Source organism: Ictalurus furcatus, chromosome 4 (genome assembly GCF_023375685.1).
Source record: "Ictalurus furcatus strain D&B chromosome 4, Billie_1.0, whole genome shotgun sequence".
In the NCBI taxonomy this organism is placed as follows: domain Eukaryota; kingdom Metazoa; phylum Chordata; class Actinopteri; order Siluriformes; family Ictaluridae; genus Ictalurus; species Ictalurus furcatus.
Window position 1 is genome coordinate 5,448,623 of NC_071258.1, and position 22,226 is coordinate 5,470,848.

The 22,226-nt window shown below is 42.8% G+C and overlaps 1 protein-coding gene across 2 annotated transcripts in view; it reads right to left on the bottom strand.

Moving 5' to 3' along the window:
• The window catches only part of mob2b (MOB kinase activator 2b), a 56,290-nt gene that overhangs the window by 27,577 nt on the left and 6,487 nt on the right, over nucleotides 1–22,226 (bottom strand). The window contains exon 1 of one of the 2 annotated variants that reach the window (XM_053622628.1): nucleotides 2,349–3,434. The exons of the other annotated variant lie outside the window; for it this stretch is intronic. Within the exon in view, the coding sequence (XP_053478603.1) occupies nucleotides 2,349–2,431 (83 nt within the window). The 5' untranslated portion in view covers nucleotides 2,432–3,434. Of the gene's footprint in view, nucleotides 1–2,348; nucleotides 3,435–22,226 lie in introns of those variants that run through there. 2 annotated transcript variants of the gene reach the window in all.

The window sequence follows — 22,226 nt, forward strand, 5'->3', positions numbered from 1 at the left end:
GTGTGTGTGTGGGGGGGGGGGGGGGGGGGGGTTCTTTATATGGGATGTCTTTTATTTACCTTACATTACATTCACGACATTTGGCAGATGCCCTTATCCAGAGTGACTTACATTTGCCTCATTTTTTAACAACAGCAGTTGAGGGTCAAGGGCATTAAGCGCAATAAGGGCTCATGGGCACTGAACTCACGACCTTCCGATCAGTAGTCCGTCTTAACCGTTGAACTACACGGAGTTTTTTTGTGATGACTGCAGTCAGAAATGCTCGATTTTGCTGCGGCTTTTAACAAAATTTACCATGCAACTCGCGATGCAGCAAAAGTCGTTTGTGCTTTTTTTGTGGAAAACTAGGGATGCACCGTATGTTTGGCAACCGAAACGTAAAAAGACAGAATAAGTAAAAAGGCCGAATAAATTTTACCGAACAATGACAACACGATCAAATAGCAACCAGTGTAGAGCGGGACGCGTGCACGCTTTATAAACGCAGCAAACATGTTGGAAGTCTGGAAGCGTTTTAAAGTGTCTGAGAAAGACACAAAAACGGCCGTTTGCAAACACTGTTCTGATGAATTGTCTAGAGGGGGTGCATCTGCAAAAACGTACAGCACTACAAGCTTATCATTTAAATTCAAGACACACCGAACAGCATGCAGAGTACGAGAAAGCCACGGCGGCGGCGGCAAAAAGGAAAGTTCCTCATCCCAGTCCCAGCACACCCAACCCATCTGTGGCTGAATTAAATAGGCTTATGTCTAGGACGTTTATTCATTTGTTGTGGGTTCATCCACTTTTTTGCAGTCTTTTTAATGCACTTTTTTTGCTGTAGGTGTACAGAGTACGTTACATGGGGGCAGTGGTGGCTTAGCGGTTAATGCTCTGGGTTACTGATCGGAAGGTCGGGGGTTCAAGCCCCAGCACTGCCAAGCTGCCACTGTTGCCACGAGGCCCTTAACCCTCTCTGTTCCAGGGGGCGCTGTATCATGGCTGACTCTGCGCTCTGACCCTCACTTCCTGAGAGGCTGGGGTATGCGAAGAAAAGAATTTCACTGTGCTCTAATGTATATAATAATAAAGACTAATTATCATTACATTCTTTCAGCAGTCAGTTCAAGCAGGTGGGGCTCAAAGATGGCCAAATTAAAATATTTTTGTTTTGCTAATTAATTTATTTAAAGTTATATTGTGCTTTGTTGGTATAATGTCTGAGGGAATGTTACAAAATGTTCAGTCATCAATTACAAAACTACAATTTGAAAATATTTATTTATTTCTTCTTTGAAACGCAAGACAAAATAGTACAAAGCGTATTTAATTTATGCAAACGGGGGGGAAAAAAATGGCAAAATAAATGGAAAATAAATGCGAAAAACCGCGTTCGGTATTCGTCCTTGCGTTGCATTGTATTCGGTTTCGGACAAGAATTTTCTTCATTTCGGTGCATCCCTATGGAAAACTACTTGAACTGGCGAAGTTGTTTTGCACGGTCTTTGAACTAACCTTTTAGCTGTACTCACGTTCGACGCACGTGAATCGACGAGGGCTTTGGCCGAATGTGCGTTGTGATGACGTGTCTCGGCCAAAATCTGCGGTCATTTTGAAAAATTGCAAGCTCCTTGATTATTGTGGAGATCGCTTGATTTTGTGTTCAGTTCTGCGATCGCAAAACCGTGAAATGCTGGAGGGATCACAAATCGGTTACTCTTTATAGATTGTTTATGTGGCCAGCACAAATGATCATACTAGGTCGAATTGAGATTATTGGCAAGTGAGAAAACATTTTTGAAAACTGTTCTCGTTAACTCAAACGCAGATTACGTTTGCAGCTGCTTCGTTGTCTTTCGATGCGGTTAGTTACTAAAATGGCATTGTTGCCACATGAGAGCTACTGTATTGCAAAACACAATCTATTTGGATTCTGTTGAAATGACTCAAGAGACATTGAGAAAGACTAACTGCTTCCCTGCATCTTGATCATGGATGTAGCAGTTCCTGTTTGTGTCAGATTGTTTCCGATTGGCTGGAGTACGTCACTCTCTGCGACTACGACTACGCGTATTAGAGAAATACAACACTTCAGGACGTGCTGTAATCTGCTGCGTGTTTGTCATTGATTATTTTCCATATAATCAACATAAAAACGTATTAATATCGGCACATGCTTAGATCCTAGCCACAAGTCAGTCTGAAGAATCAAAATAAAAAGATTTCATTTCTGACCTTCTGAACACCGTGTACACTGTGTGCCCAAGACATAGACTGAGATCTCAGGATACAGCTACTGAAGCATTTATAGGTTTAGGTTTATAGGCCACATGCACACAAGCTGCAAGTCACACACACATTACCTGTGAAACAGCGAGCTGAGAATATGCCGAGACTGCTCATGACCGCTCTCATCATTCGCTGGATCTCTGTTCGCCTCTGCCATGTTGTTATTCTGAACGCATTACTCGGAGGTCGAGAAACGGGTTCCTCTCCATACTTCGACGACCTGAGAGAAATCAGACACGCTCATGCACAGCGCAAACTAACAAACGCTCTGGAAGCGAAAGTGTTCAGCTGGATCTGCAGTGCATGGATAAGGCTCTCGTTTCCTGATAAGGAGGCCTAGAAGTCAATGATTAGTCATCGTCGCCTTGGAGCATCCAGGGAGTGACGAAACTGCTTCAAACATAGAGCGAGCTCCTCCTGCTAAAATCTTCGGTTGACCGAACGATTAGCTTGAAAGCTGCTTGAGCAGAGTGTACAGGTGAGGAGGTGAGAGAGCTGGACAGATTAAAGGACTAAAGTGCTGCTGCATCGCTCTCTTTTGGTAGGAATAAATCCCACTGGCACCACCATCAGTGTGTAGTCAAAGGGCATTGTGGGTAATGTAGGAATCCGGTAATCAAAGTGAAAAGAGCCCAAAATGTCAACGAAATATGAAATACTGGAAGTCATTAAAGATCGCACGTTAATTATAAAGATGGAAATGCAATTTGTTCAGACAGGAATTTTTCACCTTTAACGCCAAATGAGATACACGTAGTTCATTGGAAAACGTCCGAGTAGCATTTTACTACATATGCCTGTCACTAGTCACCACCCAGTAACCTCCAGAGAGTGTTCTGTACATTCACATTTATGGATTTTGACAGACGCCCTTATCCAGAGTGACTTGCATTTATCTCATTTATACAACTGAGCAGTCGAGGGTAAAAGGCCTCGCTCAAGGGCCCAGCAGTGGCAGTTATTTAATGAGGATTCCTGACACGGAGACCTGGCCAAGATACGGATAGCCCTGGGTTTGGATTCGTTACCTTTTACCTTTTTCCCCCTGATTGGTGGAAAAACGTTAAAAGATACATGTGAGGTCTGTTTCAGAACTCACGACTACTCTGTACTCACTTACACTTCTACTTTGACTGGCACGTAAAAGTAGGCCTCTATGTTTTTCTCTCTCCAGCTTAAGCTAATTCAGCTCATGTTCATCATGCTAATTCGATCAGATATGTTCGAGCTAAATAAGTGCTAAATTATTATAAAATGGACTGGTATTTCAAGCAAATAAATGAATACTAATTGGAAAAACCTTAATAATTTCACCCATTAAATTGACAATTTTTGAAATTAATATAATATAGATGTACCCCGTGCAGTCGTTTTTTCTGTATGTGTGCTCCGATATTACCAAAAAAAAAAGTCAACATGTTATTATATAATGCTAATCGGTGCTGAGGGAACAATTACGGGTTAGACGTTGGAAGTCAGCGCTTTCACCAATTCCTTTCTCTATGAAAATAAATGAAAGACGCAGGAAGCTGTACTGTATTGTGTACTCCTCAGAACCGCTTCCTCTTCTGAGACGACTGCATGTTCACACACTGTTTTCCTGTGTTTATGCACGGCTTCGATAAGGCGCTGCATTGCCTATGCGCTCGATGGGAAACCGCCAGCGCACTTTCCTCAAATTTTATTGAGAGAAAAGAAAGAAAAAAAAAAAGAGAGAGCGAGAGAGAGAGAGAGAGAGCTGTGGGCTTCCTGAGAAAAGAATGGCTTTGAGGAGGAGACGGAGTCCATGTGGTGCACCTGTGTCGCTGCTCGAATATTTATTACCAGGAAAACACCAGAGGTCATGAATACATTGGAAAACAACACGATAGCCCCGGCGAACTATGTGAACTTATTTCTTCTCTTTAACTCCAATTGTCAGGACAAGTTTTTGATATTGAACTCAAGCTGTCAAAAATTAACTCTGCATTTATATAACGCTTTTTTAACCTTAGCGGTTCTACAAAAGCGTTTTACATCGTTTTTTCCACATTCACTCACACACCAATGGTAGCAGAGCTGCCATGCAAGGCGCTAACTTGCCATCGGGAGCAACTTGGGGTTCAGTGTCTTGCCCAAGGACACTTCGGTATGTGGAGTCACGTGGGACGGGAATCGAACCGCCAACACTACGATTAGTCGACAACCCGCTCTACCACCTGAGCCACAGCCGCCCATCAAGCTTAAAAGAATCCATTGTTGTGACTTGTAAAAACGTAAGGTTTTGAGTTGAAACAAAGGTTATCTTCAAGTTGAGTTTACTCACGTTTTTAAGGCAGCAGGTGAACTTTCCTTTCTAAGTTTAACCACCTGAAATGTTTTACATTGTACTTCTTAAAAGCATATATATAATAAATAAATAATGAAGCGGATACACTGAATTTATATACAAATCAATGAAAACATTGTATAGGTATTTGTATGTTCTGCATGTGGGCTAAATACCATAATAATAATCCTTTTATTACACTTTTCACTACTGTATATGCATAATGACCATTAAGAAATTGAACTATAGGTGTTGCGTAGGGTTCCCCCCCCCCCCGGTGTAATCTGGCTTTGGTTTACATCCCAAAAGCCCATTTAACCTTTAAAGAATGAGCTTTTAAATATATATTTGTCTGTATATATAGTGGGGTCCAAACGTCTGAGACCACCAGTAAAAATGCTTCTGTTTGGCATTGTTTTTCAATTTAACCCAAAGGCTTTCATTAAAAATGATATTCTCAGCAATAATTGAAGTGAAAAGTGAAATATTTACATGAATTTCAGAATTTCTTAGTAGTTGGTATGTCCCCCTTTTTTGCTTTAACGCGAGTGCGCACTCGAGCCGGCAGACTCCATAAGTTTGTGTGATAGACCAAATCCATTGGCGTGTCTAAACATGTGCTTCCACGGAAGGGATAAGACTCACGGAAAATCTGACCTTTTGTACAAAAGGAGTAAACAGGGTCAAGATCACAAACAAATTTGCTTACATTTAAAACAGTGTAGAAATTGCGCAACACCTTGAATAGTCAATAGTCAAGATGCTGCAAAAAAGAATAAACTAATTAAAAAGAGTCACTGCTTACTCGACTGAAACTGGAGCTCGTCTGTTCTCCAAGTGAAAACCTGAACCATTTCAAATCCAGAGACAGAGACAAAATACCCAGGACGTTTCGTCTTTGTTCTCCATTGAACATTCCACTGAGGACACTAATCAGCTCAGGTCTTATCAAACGGTTATGTAACACTGCCGTATCTCCAAAAGACCCTCGGCCCTGACTCGTGTTGTCACGATACCGACATTTTGATCGTACTGATAGTACAATAAAGGAATACTGCAGAGTTTTTTCAACCTAATCTTCACTCTGTACTGGCATCTGTAATGTATTACCGCTAACAATAACTGCAACGCATTTCCCTGTATATCTTAAAGAGCAGAAAACTGTTTAACCCGCTGATAATGGTGGTATATATAAAAAAATAAATAAATACAGAACACGCAAAGAAATGCTGTAAAGCAAAGATGCCTTCAAAAATAATAAAATTAAAATCTACAAAAAATTAAATAACATAAAGAACAGTAGGCGGTACTAAACTAAAAGTCTATATCTGGTGTGGCTACACTTCGTGCAGTTTTATAAGGACATCAGCTGGGAAGTTTAACCGAGCATCTTCGACAATCTGTTACGGTTCTTCTGGAGAATTGCTTCTTTTTTTTTTTGTTGCATGCAAAACCCAGCAGCATTCATTAAAAAGTGGTCTGTTACGTAATGTGGTGCTTTCTTTACTGACGTTCAACCATTTTTCTCTAGCATTTTTTTTTTTTTTAAAATGAGTGTTGCAGCCAAAAATGCGATGCAATTTGCGGAGTTTTTTTTTTTACGTGCGTGAGCTTTTTTCCGCAAAACTACTCGAACTGGCGAACGCGCACTCGCACGAGACTGTCTAGCGCGGTCTTTTACAGCGATGTTTGTTGGCAAACGAGACCTTTTAGCTAGCTGTACTCCTGTTCGACACACGTGGTTTTAGCTGAACGTGCGTTGTGATGACGTCATGTGACGCGTCTTGGCCCAAATCTGCGGTAATTTTGAAGAAATTTTTTTTTTTTTTAAAAATCGCAAGGCGTTTGCTTGATTTCGTGTTCATTTCTGTGATTGCAAAAATTGCGAAATCCTGGAGGGACTTTTTTTTTTTTTTTTTTTTTGTACTGACTCAGTGATGACAAAGTCATAAAATAAACATGAACAAAATTTGCACTGAAGAAAATAAGACTTTTACACAGCATCGTGTATATTTATTCATTCGGTTATTTATTCAAGTTATACCTTAAAGTTATATTATGGATTATAAATGGATTTTGGGCAACACCATTATTGGAACAATACCACGGTAAGTGGAAATAAATAATAATAAAAAAAAAATTTTAAAAAAGAGGTGCTATACCTCTTTAATTACGTGACACATGCACTCATGAGAAATTCATGCGAGTTCAATCAAACGAGGGTGAAAGCTGTCGTATGAAAACCCTTGAACAGTGTCCCGAAAAACTTGAACGCAACGCTGCCCTGAGGAAAGTTCCTCAGTTTGCAGTGTGCTGAACCTGAAATCTAGTCCTCCGTGCGGTCATGTGCTAAGAAGTAAAAGAAGAACCTCACCTATTTACAGAATAAGAGCCAGTCCTTCTAAACCTCATTCCTGCAGAGAGGATTTGAATTAAATAATCCAGAATTAGTAGGTAATCTAGCTGTCCGAGAAAACTGGGCATGAAAGAGACGTCCTTTTCATTTCAAGACGCACTCCGGTGAGACGACGACATCTCGGAAGCGAGAAAACGACCGTTTCTATTGTAATACGACTAGACGGCGTGGACAGTGGAGACACGCGTAGAGACAAGGACACACACGCGATCCAATCCAATTACGATAATTAATCTGAGTGTCTATCCAGAACACTGGACTATTTCTGAATGCACGTCTAGGTTTTCACGTCCGTCCGTCCGTCCCCCCTCGTGTGCGTAACGAATGATATTATATATTTAGTCAGTTGGGGTTATACTTTAGGCCTTTCGTATCACGCGTACATTCGCAGCACAGACTAAGAAAAGCAGCGGCCATGTTTTTAACCCCTGAACGTTCTCTCTGTGCTTTCTCACACCCAGACACACGAGGGCAAACGGGATTTATTTTAGAACATATTTGCTAAAGTTTAAATCAAATAGCGTCTGCGTGCACATACTGCGACTTTGTTCCCTCACACTGAAGGCTTTGTTTGCCTGAACACAGAGCCTGAGGTTTTGGTTTAGAGGTGTGGCTTTTATACACAACTCCACCCAAGAGCAGCCAGCGCTATAAAGCCAAAAACAGCAAAATTTAGCCTCGGCAGTGACTAAGCACACACTGGAGTGAGTGAAAGAGAGAGAGAGAGACGGGAAAAAAAAAGTCTTCCAGAGCTACTGTGCTGAGGTTAGAAAGATCCAAGCTGTTACATCAGAAATACACACCACATCACTTATAAAGTGTAAATACACCCAAACACTGGTTTCAGACTACAGTGTAAAGAGCACAGCTGTATATTTGAACAGGTATGCACAGCCATGTCGGTTTCAATCATCCGCTTGAAGCTCGTGTCCTACGCGGCACGTTTACCATGACACCCGATCCAAATATAGAGCCGAGTTAACGACTTCCACACCCCGCGTGACGACGGGGAGGAATCGGATTAACCACGTACACTCTCGTCCACGCCGCGCACGGCTTCTGTTAGCAGTCCTTCAGAAAGGGCAGGTCTTGTGGTGTCACGATAATAGACATTTCAAAACTTAAGAACAGGCATGGAGGTTTAAATCAGAGTCCATAATGTAACCAAACGCCATTACTGGGGGGAGAGGGGAGTCTTTTGAAATACAATTACATTTATCCAGATATTAGGAAGTAAAGGCAAGACAATGGACCTCATCTGCGAAGCCGGATAGAAAGGAATTTATTCGTGAATTATTCGTAGGGGCATTCATACCAGAAACGTGGCTTTCAGGAAAATCCATTTTGTTCGGAAAAGCATCCGTTTCCTCTGAGAGTTCCTGAGTTTGTGTAAGCTTACACTGTGAATACTACTGTGAATTTCGACTGATAGGCTTCAAATCGTAACTCATGAATTACTGTATTATTTATTTATTTATTTTTAAATACACGGACTACGCTATAAAGTTTAAATTCTATTGCACACAAATCTTAATATGAAATTGTGTGAAACTTTCATGACTGGGAGTCAAGGGAGTAAAAGCGATAACGGTAACTCCGCCTCCCTCGCGTCAGACCACGTTACACAATGCCGTTACTGATTATTTTTCAATAACAGCATGCCACGAGTGTTTTATTTCTCCTGGCTGATCATTCTGACCAAAATTAGATTTGTTTATGCCGTTCGTTCGTTCGTTCGTTCATCGGTTCCTCCGGGATTTCGCAATCGCAGGAATGAACACAAACATCAAGTGAATGCTGCAATATTCGGAGGCGTTTGTGATTTTTCAAGAATTACCACAGATTTTCTGCAGATTTGGGCCAAGACGCGTCATGTGACGCCATCACAACGCGCATTCAGCCAAATCCCTCTCCGATTCAAGTGCGTTGAACAGCTAAAAGGTCTCATTTACCAACAAACGTCATTGAGAAAGTGACGTTTTCTGAAAAAACAAAAACAAAACAAAAAAAACAAACTCTACAAGTTGCATCGCGAATTAAAAACAAGAGCCATCGCAAAATCACCAAATACCTCTGCGAAATCCTGTACGAGCTGATCCATTCACCCGTTCGTACGGGAGCATCTCAGATGGTCCTATTTAGTGCTCTTACTCTTATATCTATGTATTCATCTAAAATCTTTTATAACTACACAATAAAATTTGATGATTATTGCTATAAGCGGTCAAATCAGCATAATATGCGCTTCCCATTTGCAATCCAAATGACTCCATGCTCTCCCATTTACAGTAAATGTTAACACAGTGATGAATTACGGCCTGCGACTGGCAACAGTTTCTGACAGCAAAGTATGTGCATTGCTGTTCCTTAAAAGACGTGCAGTCTGTGCTTTTGAAATCTCCTGAGTGCCTCTGCCCATTGCTTCCTCATAGTCTCACCCACTTCCTGTCTCCAGTGCTAGCCAAGATGGTAGACGTGCTCACTTTCAAGTCATTAGACAGGAACCCGAGAGTGCAGTTGGGACTGGCGTACACCACGGCTATGATTAACTCTACGAGGTAAAGAAATTAATTGAGGAAAATTATATAATATATATATATATATATATATATATACACACATTAAAATGTAACCCAGGTAAAATGATTTAAGCAAATAAACCCAATGAGAGAATATTTCTATCCATATACAGGGATGAAATCTAAGGACGTTTTAATTCAAAGCTCTGGCTCCCTCTAATGGACATTATTTAACAGCACTTCACTTTTAACAGCCTGAATCATGCTGCTATGGTGACTTTCCAATAATAAAAGTGGCTGGTCAACACCTGACGGTGACTCATGATCATTTTATTCAAACTTGTTCCACTTGGAAAGAAGCTAGGGTCAAGGTACAGGATCAGCAGTTCCGTATGATGGATGGATCCCAAACAAAAAACGGTTCTTTTGGCGCGTTTCTGAGCGCAGACATCCTACGCAAAACGCATGAAGGTTAGCTGAATATAGTGATTTGTTTTTTACTTCAACTTTACCACAAACAACGGACCAGATGAACACTTTCGAGACGATTAAACTACGCAGATAAAACTCGCCTCATTAGTAAGAGTCTGTGAGCATCATCGTTTCACAGCTTAAGTGCAGCAAGCTGAAATGCAGACACTTCCCTTCTGCTAATTATACATGACGCCTTATTTAGCAAAAATAGCTTTTAGTCCATCACACACGTGCACCATTTTAAAACACTATGAGAAAAAACATACCTAATAATCTCTCTCATGTTCTCATTCTCTCACTCTCTCTCTCTCTCACGCTCTCTCACTCTCTCACTCTCGCATTCTCTCATTCTCGGTTTCTCTCTCTCGTTCTCATTCTCTCACTCTCTCTCTCTCTCGGTCTCTCACTCTCTCACGTTCTCTCACTCTCTTTCTCTCTCTCTCACTCTCGGTCTCTCTCTCTCGCTCTCTCGTTCTCTCTCTCTCGCTCTCTCGTTCTCATTCTCACTCTCCGTCTTGCTCACATTCTCTCTCTCTTGCTCACATTCTCTCTCTCTCGCTCACATTCTCTCTCTCTCTCGCTCACATTCTCTCTCTCACTCTATCTCTCACACATTCTCTCTCTCTCTCTCTCTCTCTCACACATTCTCTCTCTCTCTCTCTCACACACATTCTCTCTCTCTCTCTCTCTCTCTCTCTCTCACACATTCTCTCTCTCACTCTCTTTCTCGCATTCTCTCATTCTCGGTCTCTCTCGATCCCTCTCATTCTCTCTCGCTCTCTCGTTCTTATTCTCTCTCTCACGCTCTCTCTCTCTCTCATTCTCTTGTTCTCTCATTCTCTCACTCTCAGTCTCTCTCGCTCCCTCTCTCTCTCTCGCTCTCATTCTCTCCCTCACGCACTCTCTCTCTCGTTCTCATTCTCTCTCTCTCATTCTCTCGCTCTCTCATTCTCTCGCTCTCTCATTCTCTCTCCCTCGCTCTCTCACTCCCTCTCTCTCACGCACTCTCTCTCTCTCGTTCTCATTCTCTCTCTCATTCTCTCTCCCTCATTCTCTCTCTCCTGCTCTCTCTCTCGCTCTCATTCTCTCCCTCACGCACTCTCTCTCTCGTTCTCATTCTCTCTCATTCTCTCGCTCTCTCATTCTCTCGCTCTCTCATTCTCTCGCTCTCTCATTCTCTCGCTCTCTCATTCTCTCTCCCTCGCTCTCTCACTCCCTCTCTCTCTCACGCACTCTCTCTTTCTCGTTCTCATTCTCTCTCTCATTCTCTCTCCCTCATTCTCTCTCTCCTGCTCTCTCTCTCGCTCTCATTCTCTCCCTCACGCACTCTCTCTCTCGTTCTCATTCTCTCTCCCTCATTCTCTCTCCTGCTCTCTCTCTCGCTCTCATTCTCTCCCTCACGCACTCTCTCTCTCGTTCTCATTCTCTCTCTCTCATTCTCTCGCTCTCTCATTCTCTCGCTCTCTCACTCCCTCTCTCTCTCACTCCCTCTCTCTCTCACGCGTTCTCATTCTCTCTCGTTCTCATTCTCTCTCTCATTCTCTCTCCCTCATTCTCTCTCTCCTGCTCTCTCACTCCCTCGCTCTCATTCTCATTATCTCTCTCTCTCAGTCACACTCTCGCTCTCACTCCCTCTCATTCTCTCTCTCTCACTCCCTCCCTCTCTCCGTCCGTCCCTCTCTCTCATTCTCTCTCTCTCTCTCATGTTCTCATTCTCTCTCTCTTATTCTCTCTCTCTCGTTCTCATTCTCTCTCTCTCTCTCTCTCTCTCTCTCTCTCTCTCTCTCTCTCAGGCTCTCTCTCTCACTCTTGTTCCCTCTCGTGTGATCCTGAGACACTGCTGCTGCTGTGGCTCCTCTCTGATTCTGCCTGATTCATCCTCATACTTCTTTTCTGCACTTCTGACTCACCTTCTTCTGCTATGGACGACATGGACACCTTAAAGATAGCACTTCCCTTTAAAAAAGAAGAAAGACTTGCCTCTGCTTCTCCTGGATAATGCAGATTTGTACCCAAGAACTGCTGCTGTAATCATAAACACTGTCCTGTGTTCGTTTTATTCACAACCTGCTCATACCGAACGTCCTGTAAACACTTAGCCCTGCTTGACTTTACTCCTCAGCGCGGTCGTATTTTATAATCCCATCACTCGGGAAAGGACGGGTCATCTTTCTTTTATGCAAGATCTTCTCCAGTAACTCAGCCAAGATCAGTATTTTCACCTCATGCTCATAGTTAGATGATAAAAATAAAAGCGAACAGGGTAGCGTCATGGCAACACCTCGTAACCACTTAAACCAGACGTGATCGTCTCTGATCCGTGGGTGTCGGATAGATACAGACAGGTGAAATCACACGATCAAACGCTGGTTTCTTCTCTGTTCGTCGGAAAACGCTGATTCACAGTGTTTCCCCTGCCACAGCCGATCAAACACGTCTGAGAGTTTCGCACTTCTAAATAAGACCCTGTTATTGGTTGAGGCGCGAACCCAAGGCGCCGGGATGCGTCTAAAGCTCCCTTTTTTTTTTCTTCTTACATTGCTAACAAACTGAATCTAAATACCAAACCACAAAGTGAGCGCTGCGACATGCAGAAAAAAACGGTTTTCTTTTTTTGATGCGATGAAGAATCTTTGTGATCCTGATGACTGTTGTTGTATTAAGTACCCTTAATATCAGGTAGCGGTCCATACTAAATTAAAATTTAAAAAAAAAAAAAGGCAGAAAGGTGAGTGAGTACACAACCGGAATGAGATAAGGATTCCTCAGTTAGCCCGTCCGTCATCTATCCATCTGTCCGTATCCGTAACAGTCGCACTGCAGGATTACACTCGCATTAAGCAAATGCATTCCACAGCTGGCTCAGACTTTTGAAACACACACACACAAGCACAAAAGGCCAAAGGTACACAGTTTAAATAAAAAAATAATAATAAAAAAAAATCGAAACACACATCATGTGTGACCCTGTAAAATTTCTGCACTGACGTCACTTTCCCGCCAGAACACGCCCCCCTCGGCCGGACTGAGGGCAAATCATCCAGCAAAATGGCTGGTTTTATCAGACGAAGCTGCGAAAACACGAGTATAACTAACGATTATCAGCTTAAATTACAGGCAGTTGGACTCGACAGTGATTCTTACAACTTGCCCAAGAACCTGTGGTCCATGGACATCGGCATGTGGCCAGAAATCGGTTCTCCTGATATTTATATGTACCTGATTTCGACGCCGGGGAAATACACTAACCGAAGCCTGAAGGCGTACAAAAGCCATGACGCTTGGCCCTAGTTCAGTTTCTAAACCAATAAACATTCCGGTTGTATGCGGACACGTATGTACAAATATTTTTATCGTATTCTATAATTTTATCCGGTAAACCGTAAACTAGCTGGTCCTAGTTTGTTTGTAGCGAACACTGCTTCCACTCGCTAACGTTAGCTTATATATTTGTGAAGGTAAAACGCGGTCAGAGAAGGAATGAGCCCCCGTTATTCATCAGTGGAAACAGGCAGCGTTTAAAAAGAAATCTGCGGGACATTATTCATCACTGTATAACATGAATACCGCATGCCAAAAGAGCTTACACTGACACTGCTCGATATGGTAAAAACGGACGAGATGGATTTTTTGGCACTCTGGGAAAAGACGGCGCTGAAGTCTTGTTGAATCTGTTAGCACAGTCGATCTCACAACAGCTTTTTCCCCATTTTAGATGCGTTTCTGCACAATTCATGCTGTACAATGATGCTGCCGCGCAGTCTTTCTGCCACTCAGTGGGTCGTGACCGCGGCGAGTTCCGGCTACCGTGACGTCACGTGCGTACCCTCTATTCAAGTGGTTTTTGAAGCACTTTACGTGCTTTACAGACTGATCACGCATTTGCGTTGGGATTCCTGTAAAGCTGCTATGTTTATTGTTAAAGTACTACAGAAATAAAACTGAATTCAAACCAAACCAAACCAAGCACTCGCAAGTCGATCTTCCTGCTGAAGTCAGTGGATGGAGACTGCCGAGGGCCGGAGGGATTCGGAGACCTACTTCTCTGAAAGCACTCGCTCACTCAGGTTCAGACATTACACAACAGCACACCGTCAGCAAGCTCAAAGCACGAGTGATTTGTGACAGTGCAGCGATGCTAGCAGGTCCTTACGGTGAACACCTCAGAGAGGAGCTCAGTTTAGTAAAGAAAAGTTCTGGAAAGATTTTACCCGCGTTTTGAGAGCTACAGCCTTCGTTAAAAGATCCTGTGCAAGGTTCAGAAAGGGGAAGTCAAAAATAATGACAACATTTCAAAGGCTACGCTCACATTCCATGCTTCACGGCGCCTTCCAGGTTCGCTTGAATCGATTCACCAAATTAAAGTAGATCATCAATTTCCCCATCCTCCCACTGAATACTGTCACTGCTATGGCCGTTCTCCATTGCTGCTGTTGTTGCTGTTGTTGTCCTGCTGCGCCGACGGCACCGGGTGGGCGAACACGACAGTGAAATGTACATGCGTGTTGGGGACACGTCATGTGAAATCCACGTGAAAGTGGCTCGGGTCTGATTTGAAAAGAAAGGAGGGGTGATTTGCGGCTGTAAAACTAAATCAAGAACGTGCATTAAGCTTAACCTTCCTCTTCATAACCTTCTCCAAAGAAAGAACAACCGATTTTCAAGGAGAGATAACCGTCTGTCACTCTTCTATAAGAGGAAAACAAACTGACTCGAAAACGCCACGATGCCATATGAAATCGGACTTTTAAATATACTGCGATTTTTAAACTTCTAGCTAATAGGCACTGGCGGCTTAGCGGTTAAGGCTCTGGGTTACTGATTGGAAGGTCAGGGGTTCAAGCCCCAGCACTGCCAAGCTGCCACTGTTGGGCCCTTAACCTTCTCTGCTCCAGGGGCGCTGCATCATGGCTGACCCTGCGCTCTGACCCCAGCTTCCTGACAGGCTGGGATATGCGAAGAAAACAATTTCACTGTGCTCTACTGTACATGTGACCAACAAAGACTCATTAATATATATTTTACAAAGCGTTTTGTATGGATTTGGATCGATGGTATTTTAGATTTAAGGAACTTTATATCTAATTACCCGTTTAAAAGTACACAGCGTAATTCACTCACTGGAATGTCTAAATGTTTCTTATTAAACTCAAACAGGTGCGCAATGTGACTATTATAGCAAATCACAGACTATACATTATTGTAACGTGGCACGATAGTAAATAAAGTTGATATGCTTTAGATTTTTGAATAATACAAACTACTTCCTCCAGGTGGTGATTCAGTTGTAAATACCTCCCAGGTTACATAAAAGAAACGGTTAGCCTTCTTACTGTTAGGCTGTTTAAAGGAACGGATAAACCAGTTTTATTCGCGCTCCACATTCCTAACCAACAGAAACATCACTCCAAAACGCCAGGTACGAGGAATGTTTCTTCTGTTCTGATCCTCCTACAGGTCACACACACAGCTAACTGCATTTATAGCTTCCCAAGCCAAAATCTACAGCCCCTCACTGCAAGCCAGCTTATATATTAGTAGGCAGTATTTTAATTAGAATACATTTTAAATTCCTCAGTCTGACACTTGTACGACAGTTACATGATACCACATGACCTCTGCATGACACCACATGACCTCTGCATGACATCTACGATTTCTATTGATCTATTCTGAACGACGTTTCTCTCGCGGAATCCTGGGTTAAAACTCTCCCTCTCGTCTCTTTGCAAATTCTCCATCGTTCCTCCTCTAATCTCCGCCTCTCTGCCCAGCTGAGGCTGCTGTGCTCTATAAAAAGCTGTGACGGGGACACATGTTCCAGACGAAGAAGCGCCGAGGGCTCGAAGAAGACACACGTGGAGCGCTCACAGCGTGGAAGATGGTAGGGGAAGAGGAGAGAGAAATGAAAAAAAGAAACTGAAAAAATGAGATACATATGGTAAGACCCCAAAAAATACAAACAAACAAACAAAAAAACAAACAACAACAACAAAAACAGTGAAAAAGACGCTGACAAAGAAACGCAAAGAGAAACAGACTCTGTGTGAGAGTGAGCAAGTGAGAGAAAGAGAGAGAAACTGTGTGAGGCAGAGAGAGAGAGAGAGAGAGAGAGAGATAGATAATGGCTGACTCATGGATTCAAAAGTGTCCGTGTTCAGCATGCACATACAAACGCCACTTTATTAGAAATAGGTAGAATCTCTGTGTCGGCTTATCCGATCAGCCAATCACGTGGCAGCAGTTGGACGGGTAAAGATTCAAAAAGACCAGGTGATATCTGTCCAATCTTTACCTGCGCAGTTTCAGTGAGTCTGTACTCTACTACAGCCTCAGATTCCTGTTCTCGTCTGACAGGAGTAGTGGAAGTACATCTGCCTCAAGCTTTCACATTTACTGCCTTTCTGCTCACCACGGTTGTGAGAATAAGAGTGCTTATTTGATTTCCCATAGCTTTCCTGTCAGCTTGAACCAGTCTAGCCCTTCTCCTCTGACCTCTCTCATCAACACGGCATTTCAAACCACAGACCTGGATGGTATTTGTTTTGTAGGAAATGTACAGTTTCTGAAATATTCAAACCAGCACGTCTGGCACGAATGACCATGTCACGGACAGAGCCACCGAGATCGCGTTCTTTCCCCACGTCTGCCGGTCAGTGTGAACGTTAACTGAAGCTCGTGAGTGGTCAGGGAGTGTATAGCCAAATATAAATATTATTGTTCAAACGTTTTTGAACATCCTGTATTAAACGTCAGAATTCGCAATTAGAAAAAAAAAGTGAGCGGAGATACATCTGTGACTTTATTTTACTGCAATAAAAAAATATTTAATAAAACAAAAAAAAATCTGGATTACTCTTACGGATACACTTACTCATCTTACTGTTTATTCCAACATGGTCAGAACACTTAAACACTTATTCCTACTTTCTTCCCCCGAATCACATGGCTTTCTTCAATCAGGCCCTAAATCTTCTAACAGACTTACAACAGTTTGCTCTGATAAGAAGAGAGCAAAGTGAAAAACAGAAAGTGTTCACGCCCATTAGAGGATGTTTGTGTGTCACCACATCCTCAGTCAGACACAGATGCAGGTGTGCTGATGGTGAAAGTACGTTGTGGTGGTGTTTTTCCACTGAGCTCTAAAAAGACATGGTGCTTGACTTGAGGCAGGAAGCAGAAGGATGTGAATACAGTAGTTTCAACTATTTTTTTATTTTCACACCTCACCACTCTGTGTATGAATAGCAGGCCTCGCCTAAACATCCCTCACACCTCTGAAAGAAAAAAAAAAAAAAAAAAGAAAAAAACAGACGGGAGCCGAGCACTTCGGTTTCATTTATATATGTAGACCAGACTGATTAAGATTGTTTCAGTGAATGCAGTCATTCTGAAACACCACCGCGTTAAAACAAGTTGCATGATGGGAACTGCTTCGCTTAAAAACGTTCTGAAGTGAATAAAACGCTCAAGTCAGATATCCAACTACTGTGCAACACTACATACATTTCAACAGGGAGGCATCGGGATCCTTGCTCATTTACTCATACACGATACCAACATCCGATAACACGATACCATGTGGCAAGCACCAAACTCTCTCACACACACAAAAAATAAAATCCCAGACCCCACTTTGATAACCACGAAAGTAGGTTATTCATTTGGGTACGAGTGTCGTATCGAGATCGACAATAAGTACACTCGACTTGAGTGCTATGTCCCAACACATATACTCTGCTACTGTATTCAGCCACGTCTCAACCAATGACTGCATATATGAATGGACAACATGGCGCCATTCACTCCCATTGTGTGGTTTTAAAGCCTTTTTTGGGATGAAAATGGGGGTCGACATATTGCGAATGTTTACAAAAGAACAAGATGGCTTTGATGCAAGACTGTCTAGAGCTTCAGGTCTGTGTTGGAAAGTGTGTGTACATCCATGAGATTTGCTTTGTCTTGTCCAAATCTGTCATTCACCTCATCAACCATACTCTTTCATTCATCACCAGATAATTCAGCAGAGTCCCAACCCACGTGATTCTACTACTGCACTCGGCCGAGTCCCAATCCACGTGACTCTACTACTGTACTCGGCCGAGTCCCAACCCACACGACTGTACTACCGCACTCGGCCGAGTCCCAACCCACATGACTGTACTACCGCACTCGGCCGAGTGCCAACCCACACGACTCTACTACCGTACTCGGCCGAGTCCCAACTCACACGACTCTACTACCGTACTCGGCCGAGCCCCAACCCACACGACTCTACTACCGTACTCGGCCGAGTCCCAACCCACACGACTCTACTACCGTACTCGGCCGAGTCCCAACCCACACGACTCTACTACCGCACTCGGCCGAGCCCCAACCCACACGACTCTACTACCGTACTCGGCCGAGCCCCAACCCACACGACTCTACTACCATACTCGGCCGAGTCCCAACCCACACGACTCTACTACCGCACTCGGCCGAGTCCCAACCCACACGACTCTACTGCTATACTCGGCCGAGTCCCAACCAACAATCCCTGCTAGTAAACTCAGCCTCAGGCTACAGCTCAAACCACATGCCCTACTACAGTATACCATATATACACTATACTATATACACCAACTGACATACCCTGGTACTATATATACTTACTTACTATATATACTTAGCCATATCTAAACCCTCACTCAGCTAGGTTCCAATCTCTCTACTACTATACTCTACTACTATACTCAGCTACATACATCCCAACTGAGATACCCTGCTACTATACTCAGTCTTGGGCTACATCTCAAACCACATATCCTACTACTGTACTAGGGCTCCAATTGTTACAAACCATCTACCATACCACCATACTACAGTGTAAGGGCTATGTCTCAAACCAAAAAAATAATAGTTATACTAAAATAATATGCTATTAGTATGTAACCCTATACTTTGGAAGAGCTGTATGAACATCCACGTGCTTCATTTAGATTGACATTTTACCAAGCTAAATGAGAAGCAAAAGTATTAACACCCTGACCCTCAAAAAGCTGTAGCTAGTTAAATTAAATATCTGATTATAAAATTTGCTAATTAAAGCAAGATCGCCTTTAGCTGATACCATGCTGAGTTTTTAATACCCATGCATGCTACAAGATCAACCTCAAGAATTCACAGCACTGGGAACAAAAAGGCAGGGCTTGCCTACTCATTAACATTTAATTTGTTCAAAACAGGAAGCAAGTCCCGACAGTCAGCTTAAGCAGTCCGATTTATTCAGCAGATTGCACTGCAGGAATGTCCGAGTTCTCGTCATGTTTTTTTAAACAGAACTCGTTCAGCCAGATCATCGCTCTGCATTAACGCACTTGCTGGTGTCAGACAGCACTGATATGCTCAGATCAGGTGTCCCCACAGCTCTCGGGCCAGACTGAGTGTTTAGAGCTGGGGTTTCTCAGTAATGCAGGTCTACGAGCAGTAACTAAAACCCACCTCTAAACCTTAACCACTGGATGATCGATGAGGGGGAGCGGAGCTGATGCTCCGTCATTGTGGCCCATGCCTACAATACGATTTAAGATAATGATAATGAGTCTTTATTTATCACATATACATATGCACAGTGAAATTCTTTTCTTCGCATACCCCAGCATGTCAGAAAGCTGGGGTCAGAGTGCAGGGTCAGCCATGATACAGCGCCCCTGGAGCAGAGAGGGTTAAGGGCCTTGCTCAAGGGCCCAACAGTGGCAGCTTGGCAGTGCTAGGGCTTAAACCCCGACCTTCCGATCAGAACCCAGAGCATTAACTGTAAAGCCCCGAATATAATAATGCTTTGTGATATTAGTATTGCACTATTATTATTATTATTTTTTAAACACCGTTACAAAGCCTTTATGTTCATCATGTACCTGATCTTGCAGCATTTATGCCCATCATGAATCTTGTCAGTCATCAACAAACCAACACCATTTTCAGAAACAATAATGAAACATCCATACAAATCGTAATCATTACCCAGCTCCATGCAATACTCAACAAGGCGTCATTACTTTTCAAGACTTTTTAATACTAATGAACTAATGCTAGCTTTTAAAATAAAATAAAAAACCAGGGTGACTCCAGGATGACTCCTCCCCTATCAGCAGGGCATGAACGCTTTGGAGGTTCGATGTACACACTACAGCCTTCACGCTCAACCGAACGCTCATGGGGGATTTTTTTTTGAGTGACATGTTAGACGGCGCTCTCTACCACCACCAGCATCAGTGATGTTCAGCGCTCCAGTCCAGTTCCAAGAGACTTGTAGAATCGATGCCAAAGTGCAAAGGTTTATTCAGTTTTCTTGAAAAGCTGCAGTTTTCTGACTGACAAGTGACAAGCTACAGGGAATCCCAGATGCCCAACTGCTGTTAGATGACTTCACTGAGTCAAGATGATGGATAGATTTGGCATTTACTTCAGGTTTGCAAAAGCTGGCCAAGAGATTAACGCTCTGCATCTGTGAACCACGGCCTACCTAAAATGAATGGAATTAGATTTAAACTCTGACATTTCAGTCGAGATGTTCTTGAGATGTTCTTATAGCAGCATTTTCTTACTGAGGAACAACGTTCTCCATCCTGAAGACTTTCCCCGTGTTGGGAAAGTTACAGCTTTATCTCCAACTGGTGCAAAGTGCTGACACTGGAGACTCCTTCCATAAATGTTCAACAATTTTGAATTACAGCCGATACTACCGTCAGAGCTGTACCGCGAGCTGCTGCTATAGAAAATCAAATCAAGTCAACGCCTTCTGACCAATCAGAAACAAGAATTCAACAGCACTCTGCTAGAACACACTTTATAACATAACTTGCTGTCTGCACAGGTCTACTGCTTACCCTCAACCCTGACAGAGAGAAGATTGCAGATATTTGGTCATGACGCCAAGACGTGACCTTTACTCAAGTTTCTGATGACAAACACCGGTTCAGATGTAAGCGAGCAAACACGGAGCTGACCTAACAGCGGAAGCACTCATGTGGCTGCTACACTTCCCATAAATAGAAAGAAAGTACCCCTGGGCTCGAACGTTGCGAGTTCGGTACAGTCAGTGGGTGATAAAAGTCAGTGCTGATAAATATTACAATATAAACGATTAACGTGAACATTAGATTGTTTTAATGGAAGCCCCAAAATGTCATCATACCCCTCGTGTTGTATTAGGGAGAAGGCATCATGTGGGTGTGCTCACGACACGACGGCTCTCCGAAAGAGCAACACAAAGACACGCCATAAAGGTGTGTACACATACGTGCTCCTGAGTGATGATGGGTTTCAAGATAAAACTTTCTTTTTTGAATATTTTCTTCTGCTTGCAACCTTATTGCCCAGGTCATGCATGGCTGAGATTCTACACCACACACATCTCATCTTTTATCCACTAGATTTATTACGAATAATTAAAAAAGGTGGACAGACAGCAAGATAGGTAGACATACAGACAGATACATGGATAGATGCACAGAGATCTCTCAGTTAGCTACCTACCTAGATAGATAGATAGATAGATAGATAGATAGCAAGACAGGAAGGTTCACAGACATATGGACAGAAAAAAACATATAGACAGACAAGCAGATACATGGATAAATAGACAGACAGGCAGGCAAGCAGACAGACAGACACAGAAACAGGCAGACAAATAGACAGACATACAGACAGATAGGTTCACATATATACACACAGGTAGACATACAGACGGGACAAACAGGCAGATACATGGATAGATGCACAGACAGACAGGCAGACAGGTAAGTACACAGATATACAGTGAGATAGGCATATAGACAGAAAGACAGGTACATAGATAGATACACAGACAGAGCTAGATAGTTAACTAACTTGACAGAGAGAAACAGGCAGACAGGTACACAGATAAATGGACAGACATATAGACAGACAAACAGATACATGGATAGATAGACAGGCAGGTAGATGGATAGCTAGACACAAACAGACAGAGATACAGACAGACAAATAGACATATAGACAGAGGCGTGCAAGTATACTTGTATAGCGACAGACAGACAGATACGTGGATAAATACACAGACAGACAGACAAACAGATAGGTAGACAGATATGGACAGACAGACAGATAGATACATGGGGAGACAGACAGACAGGTAAGTACACAGATACAGGGACAGTTAGACATATAAATAGACAGACAGATACATGGATAGAAGCACAGACAGACAGAC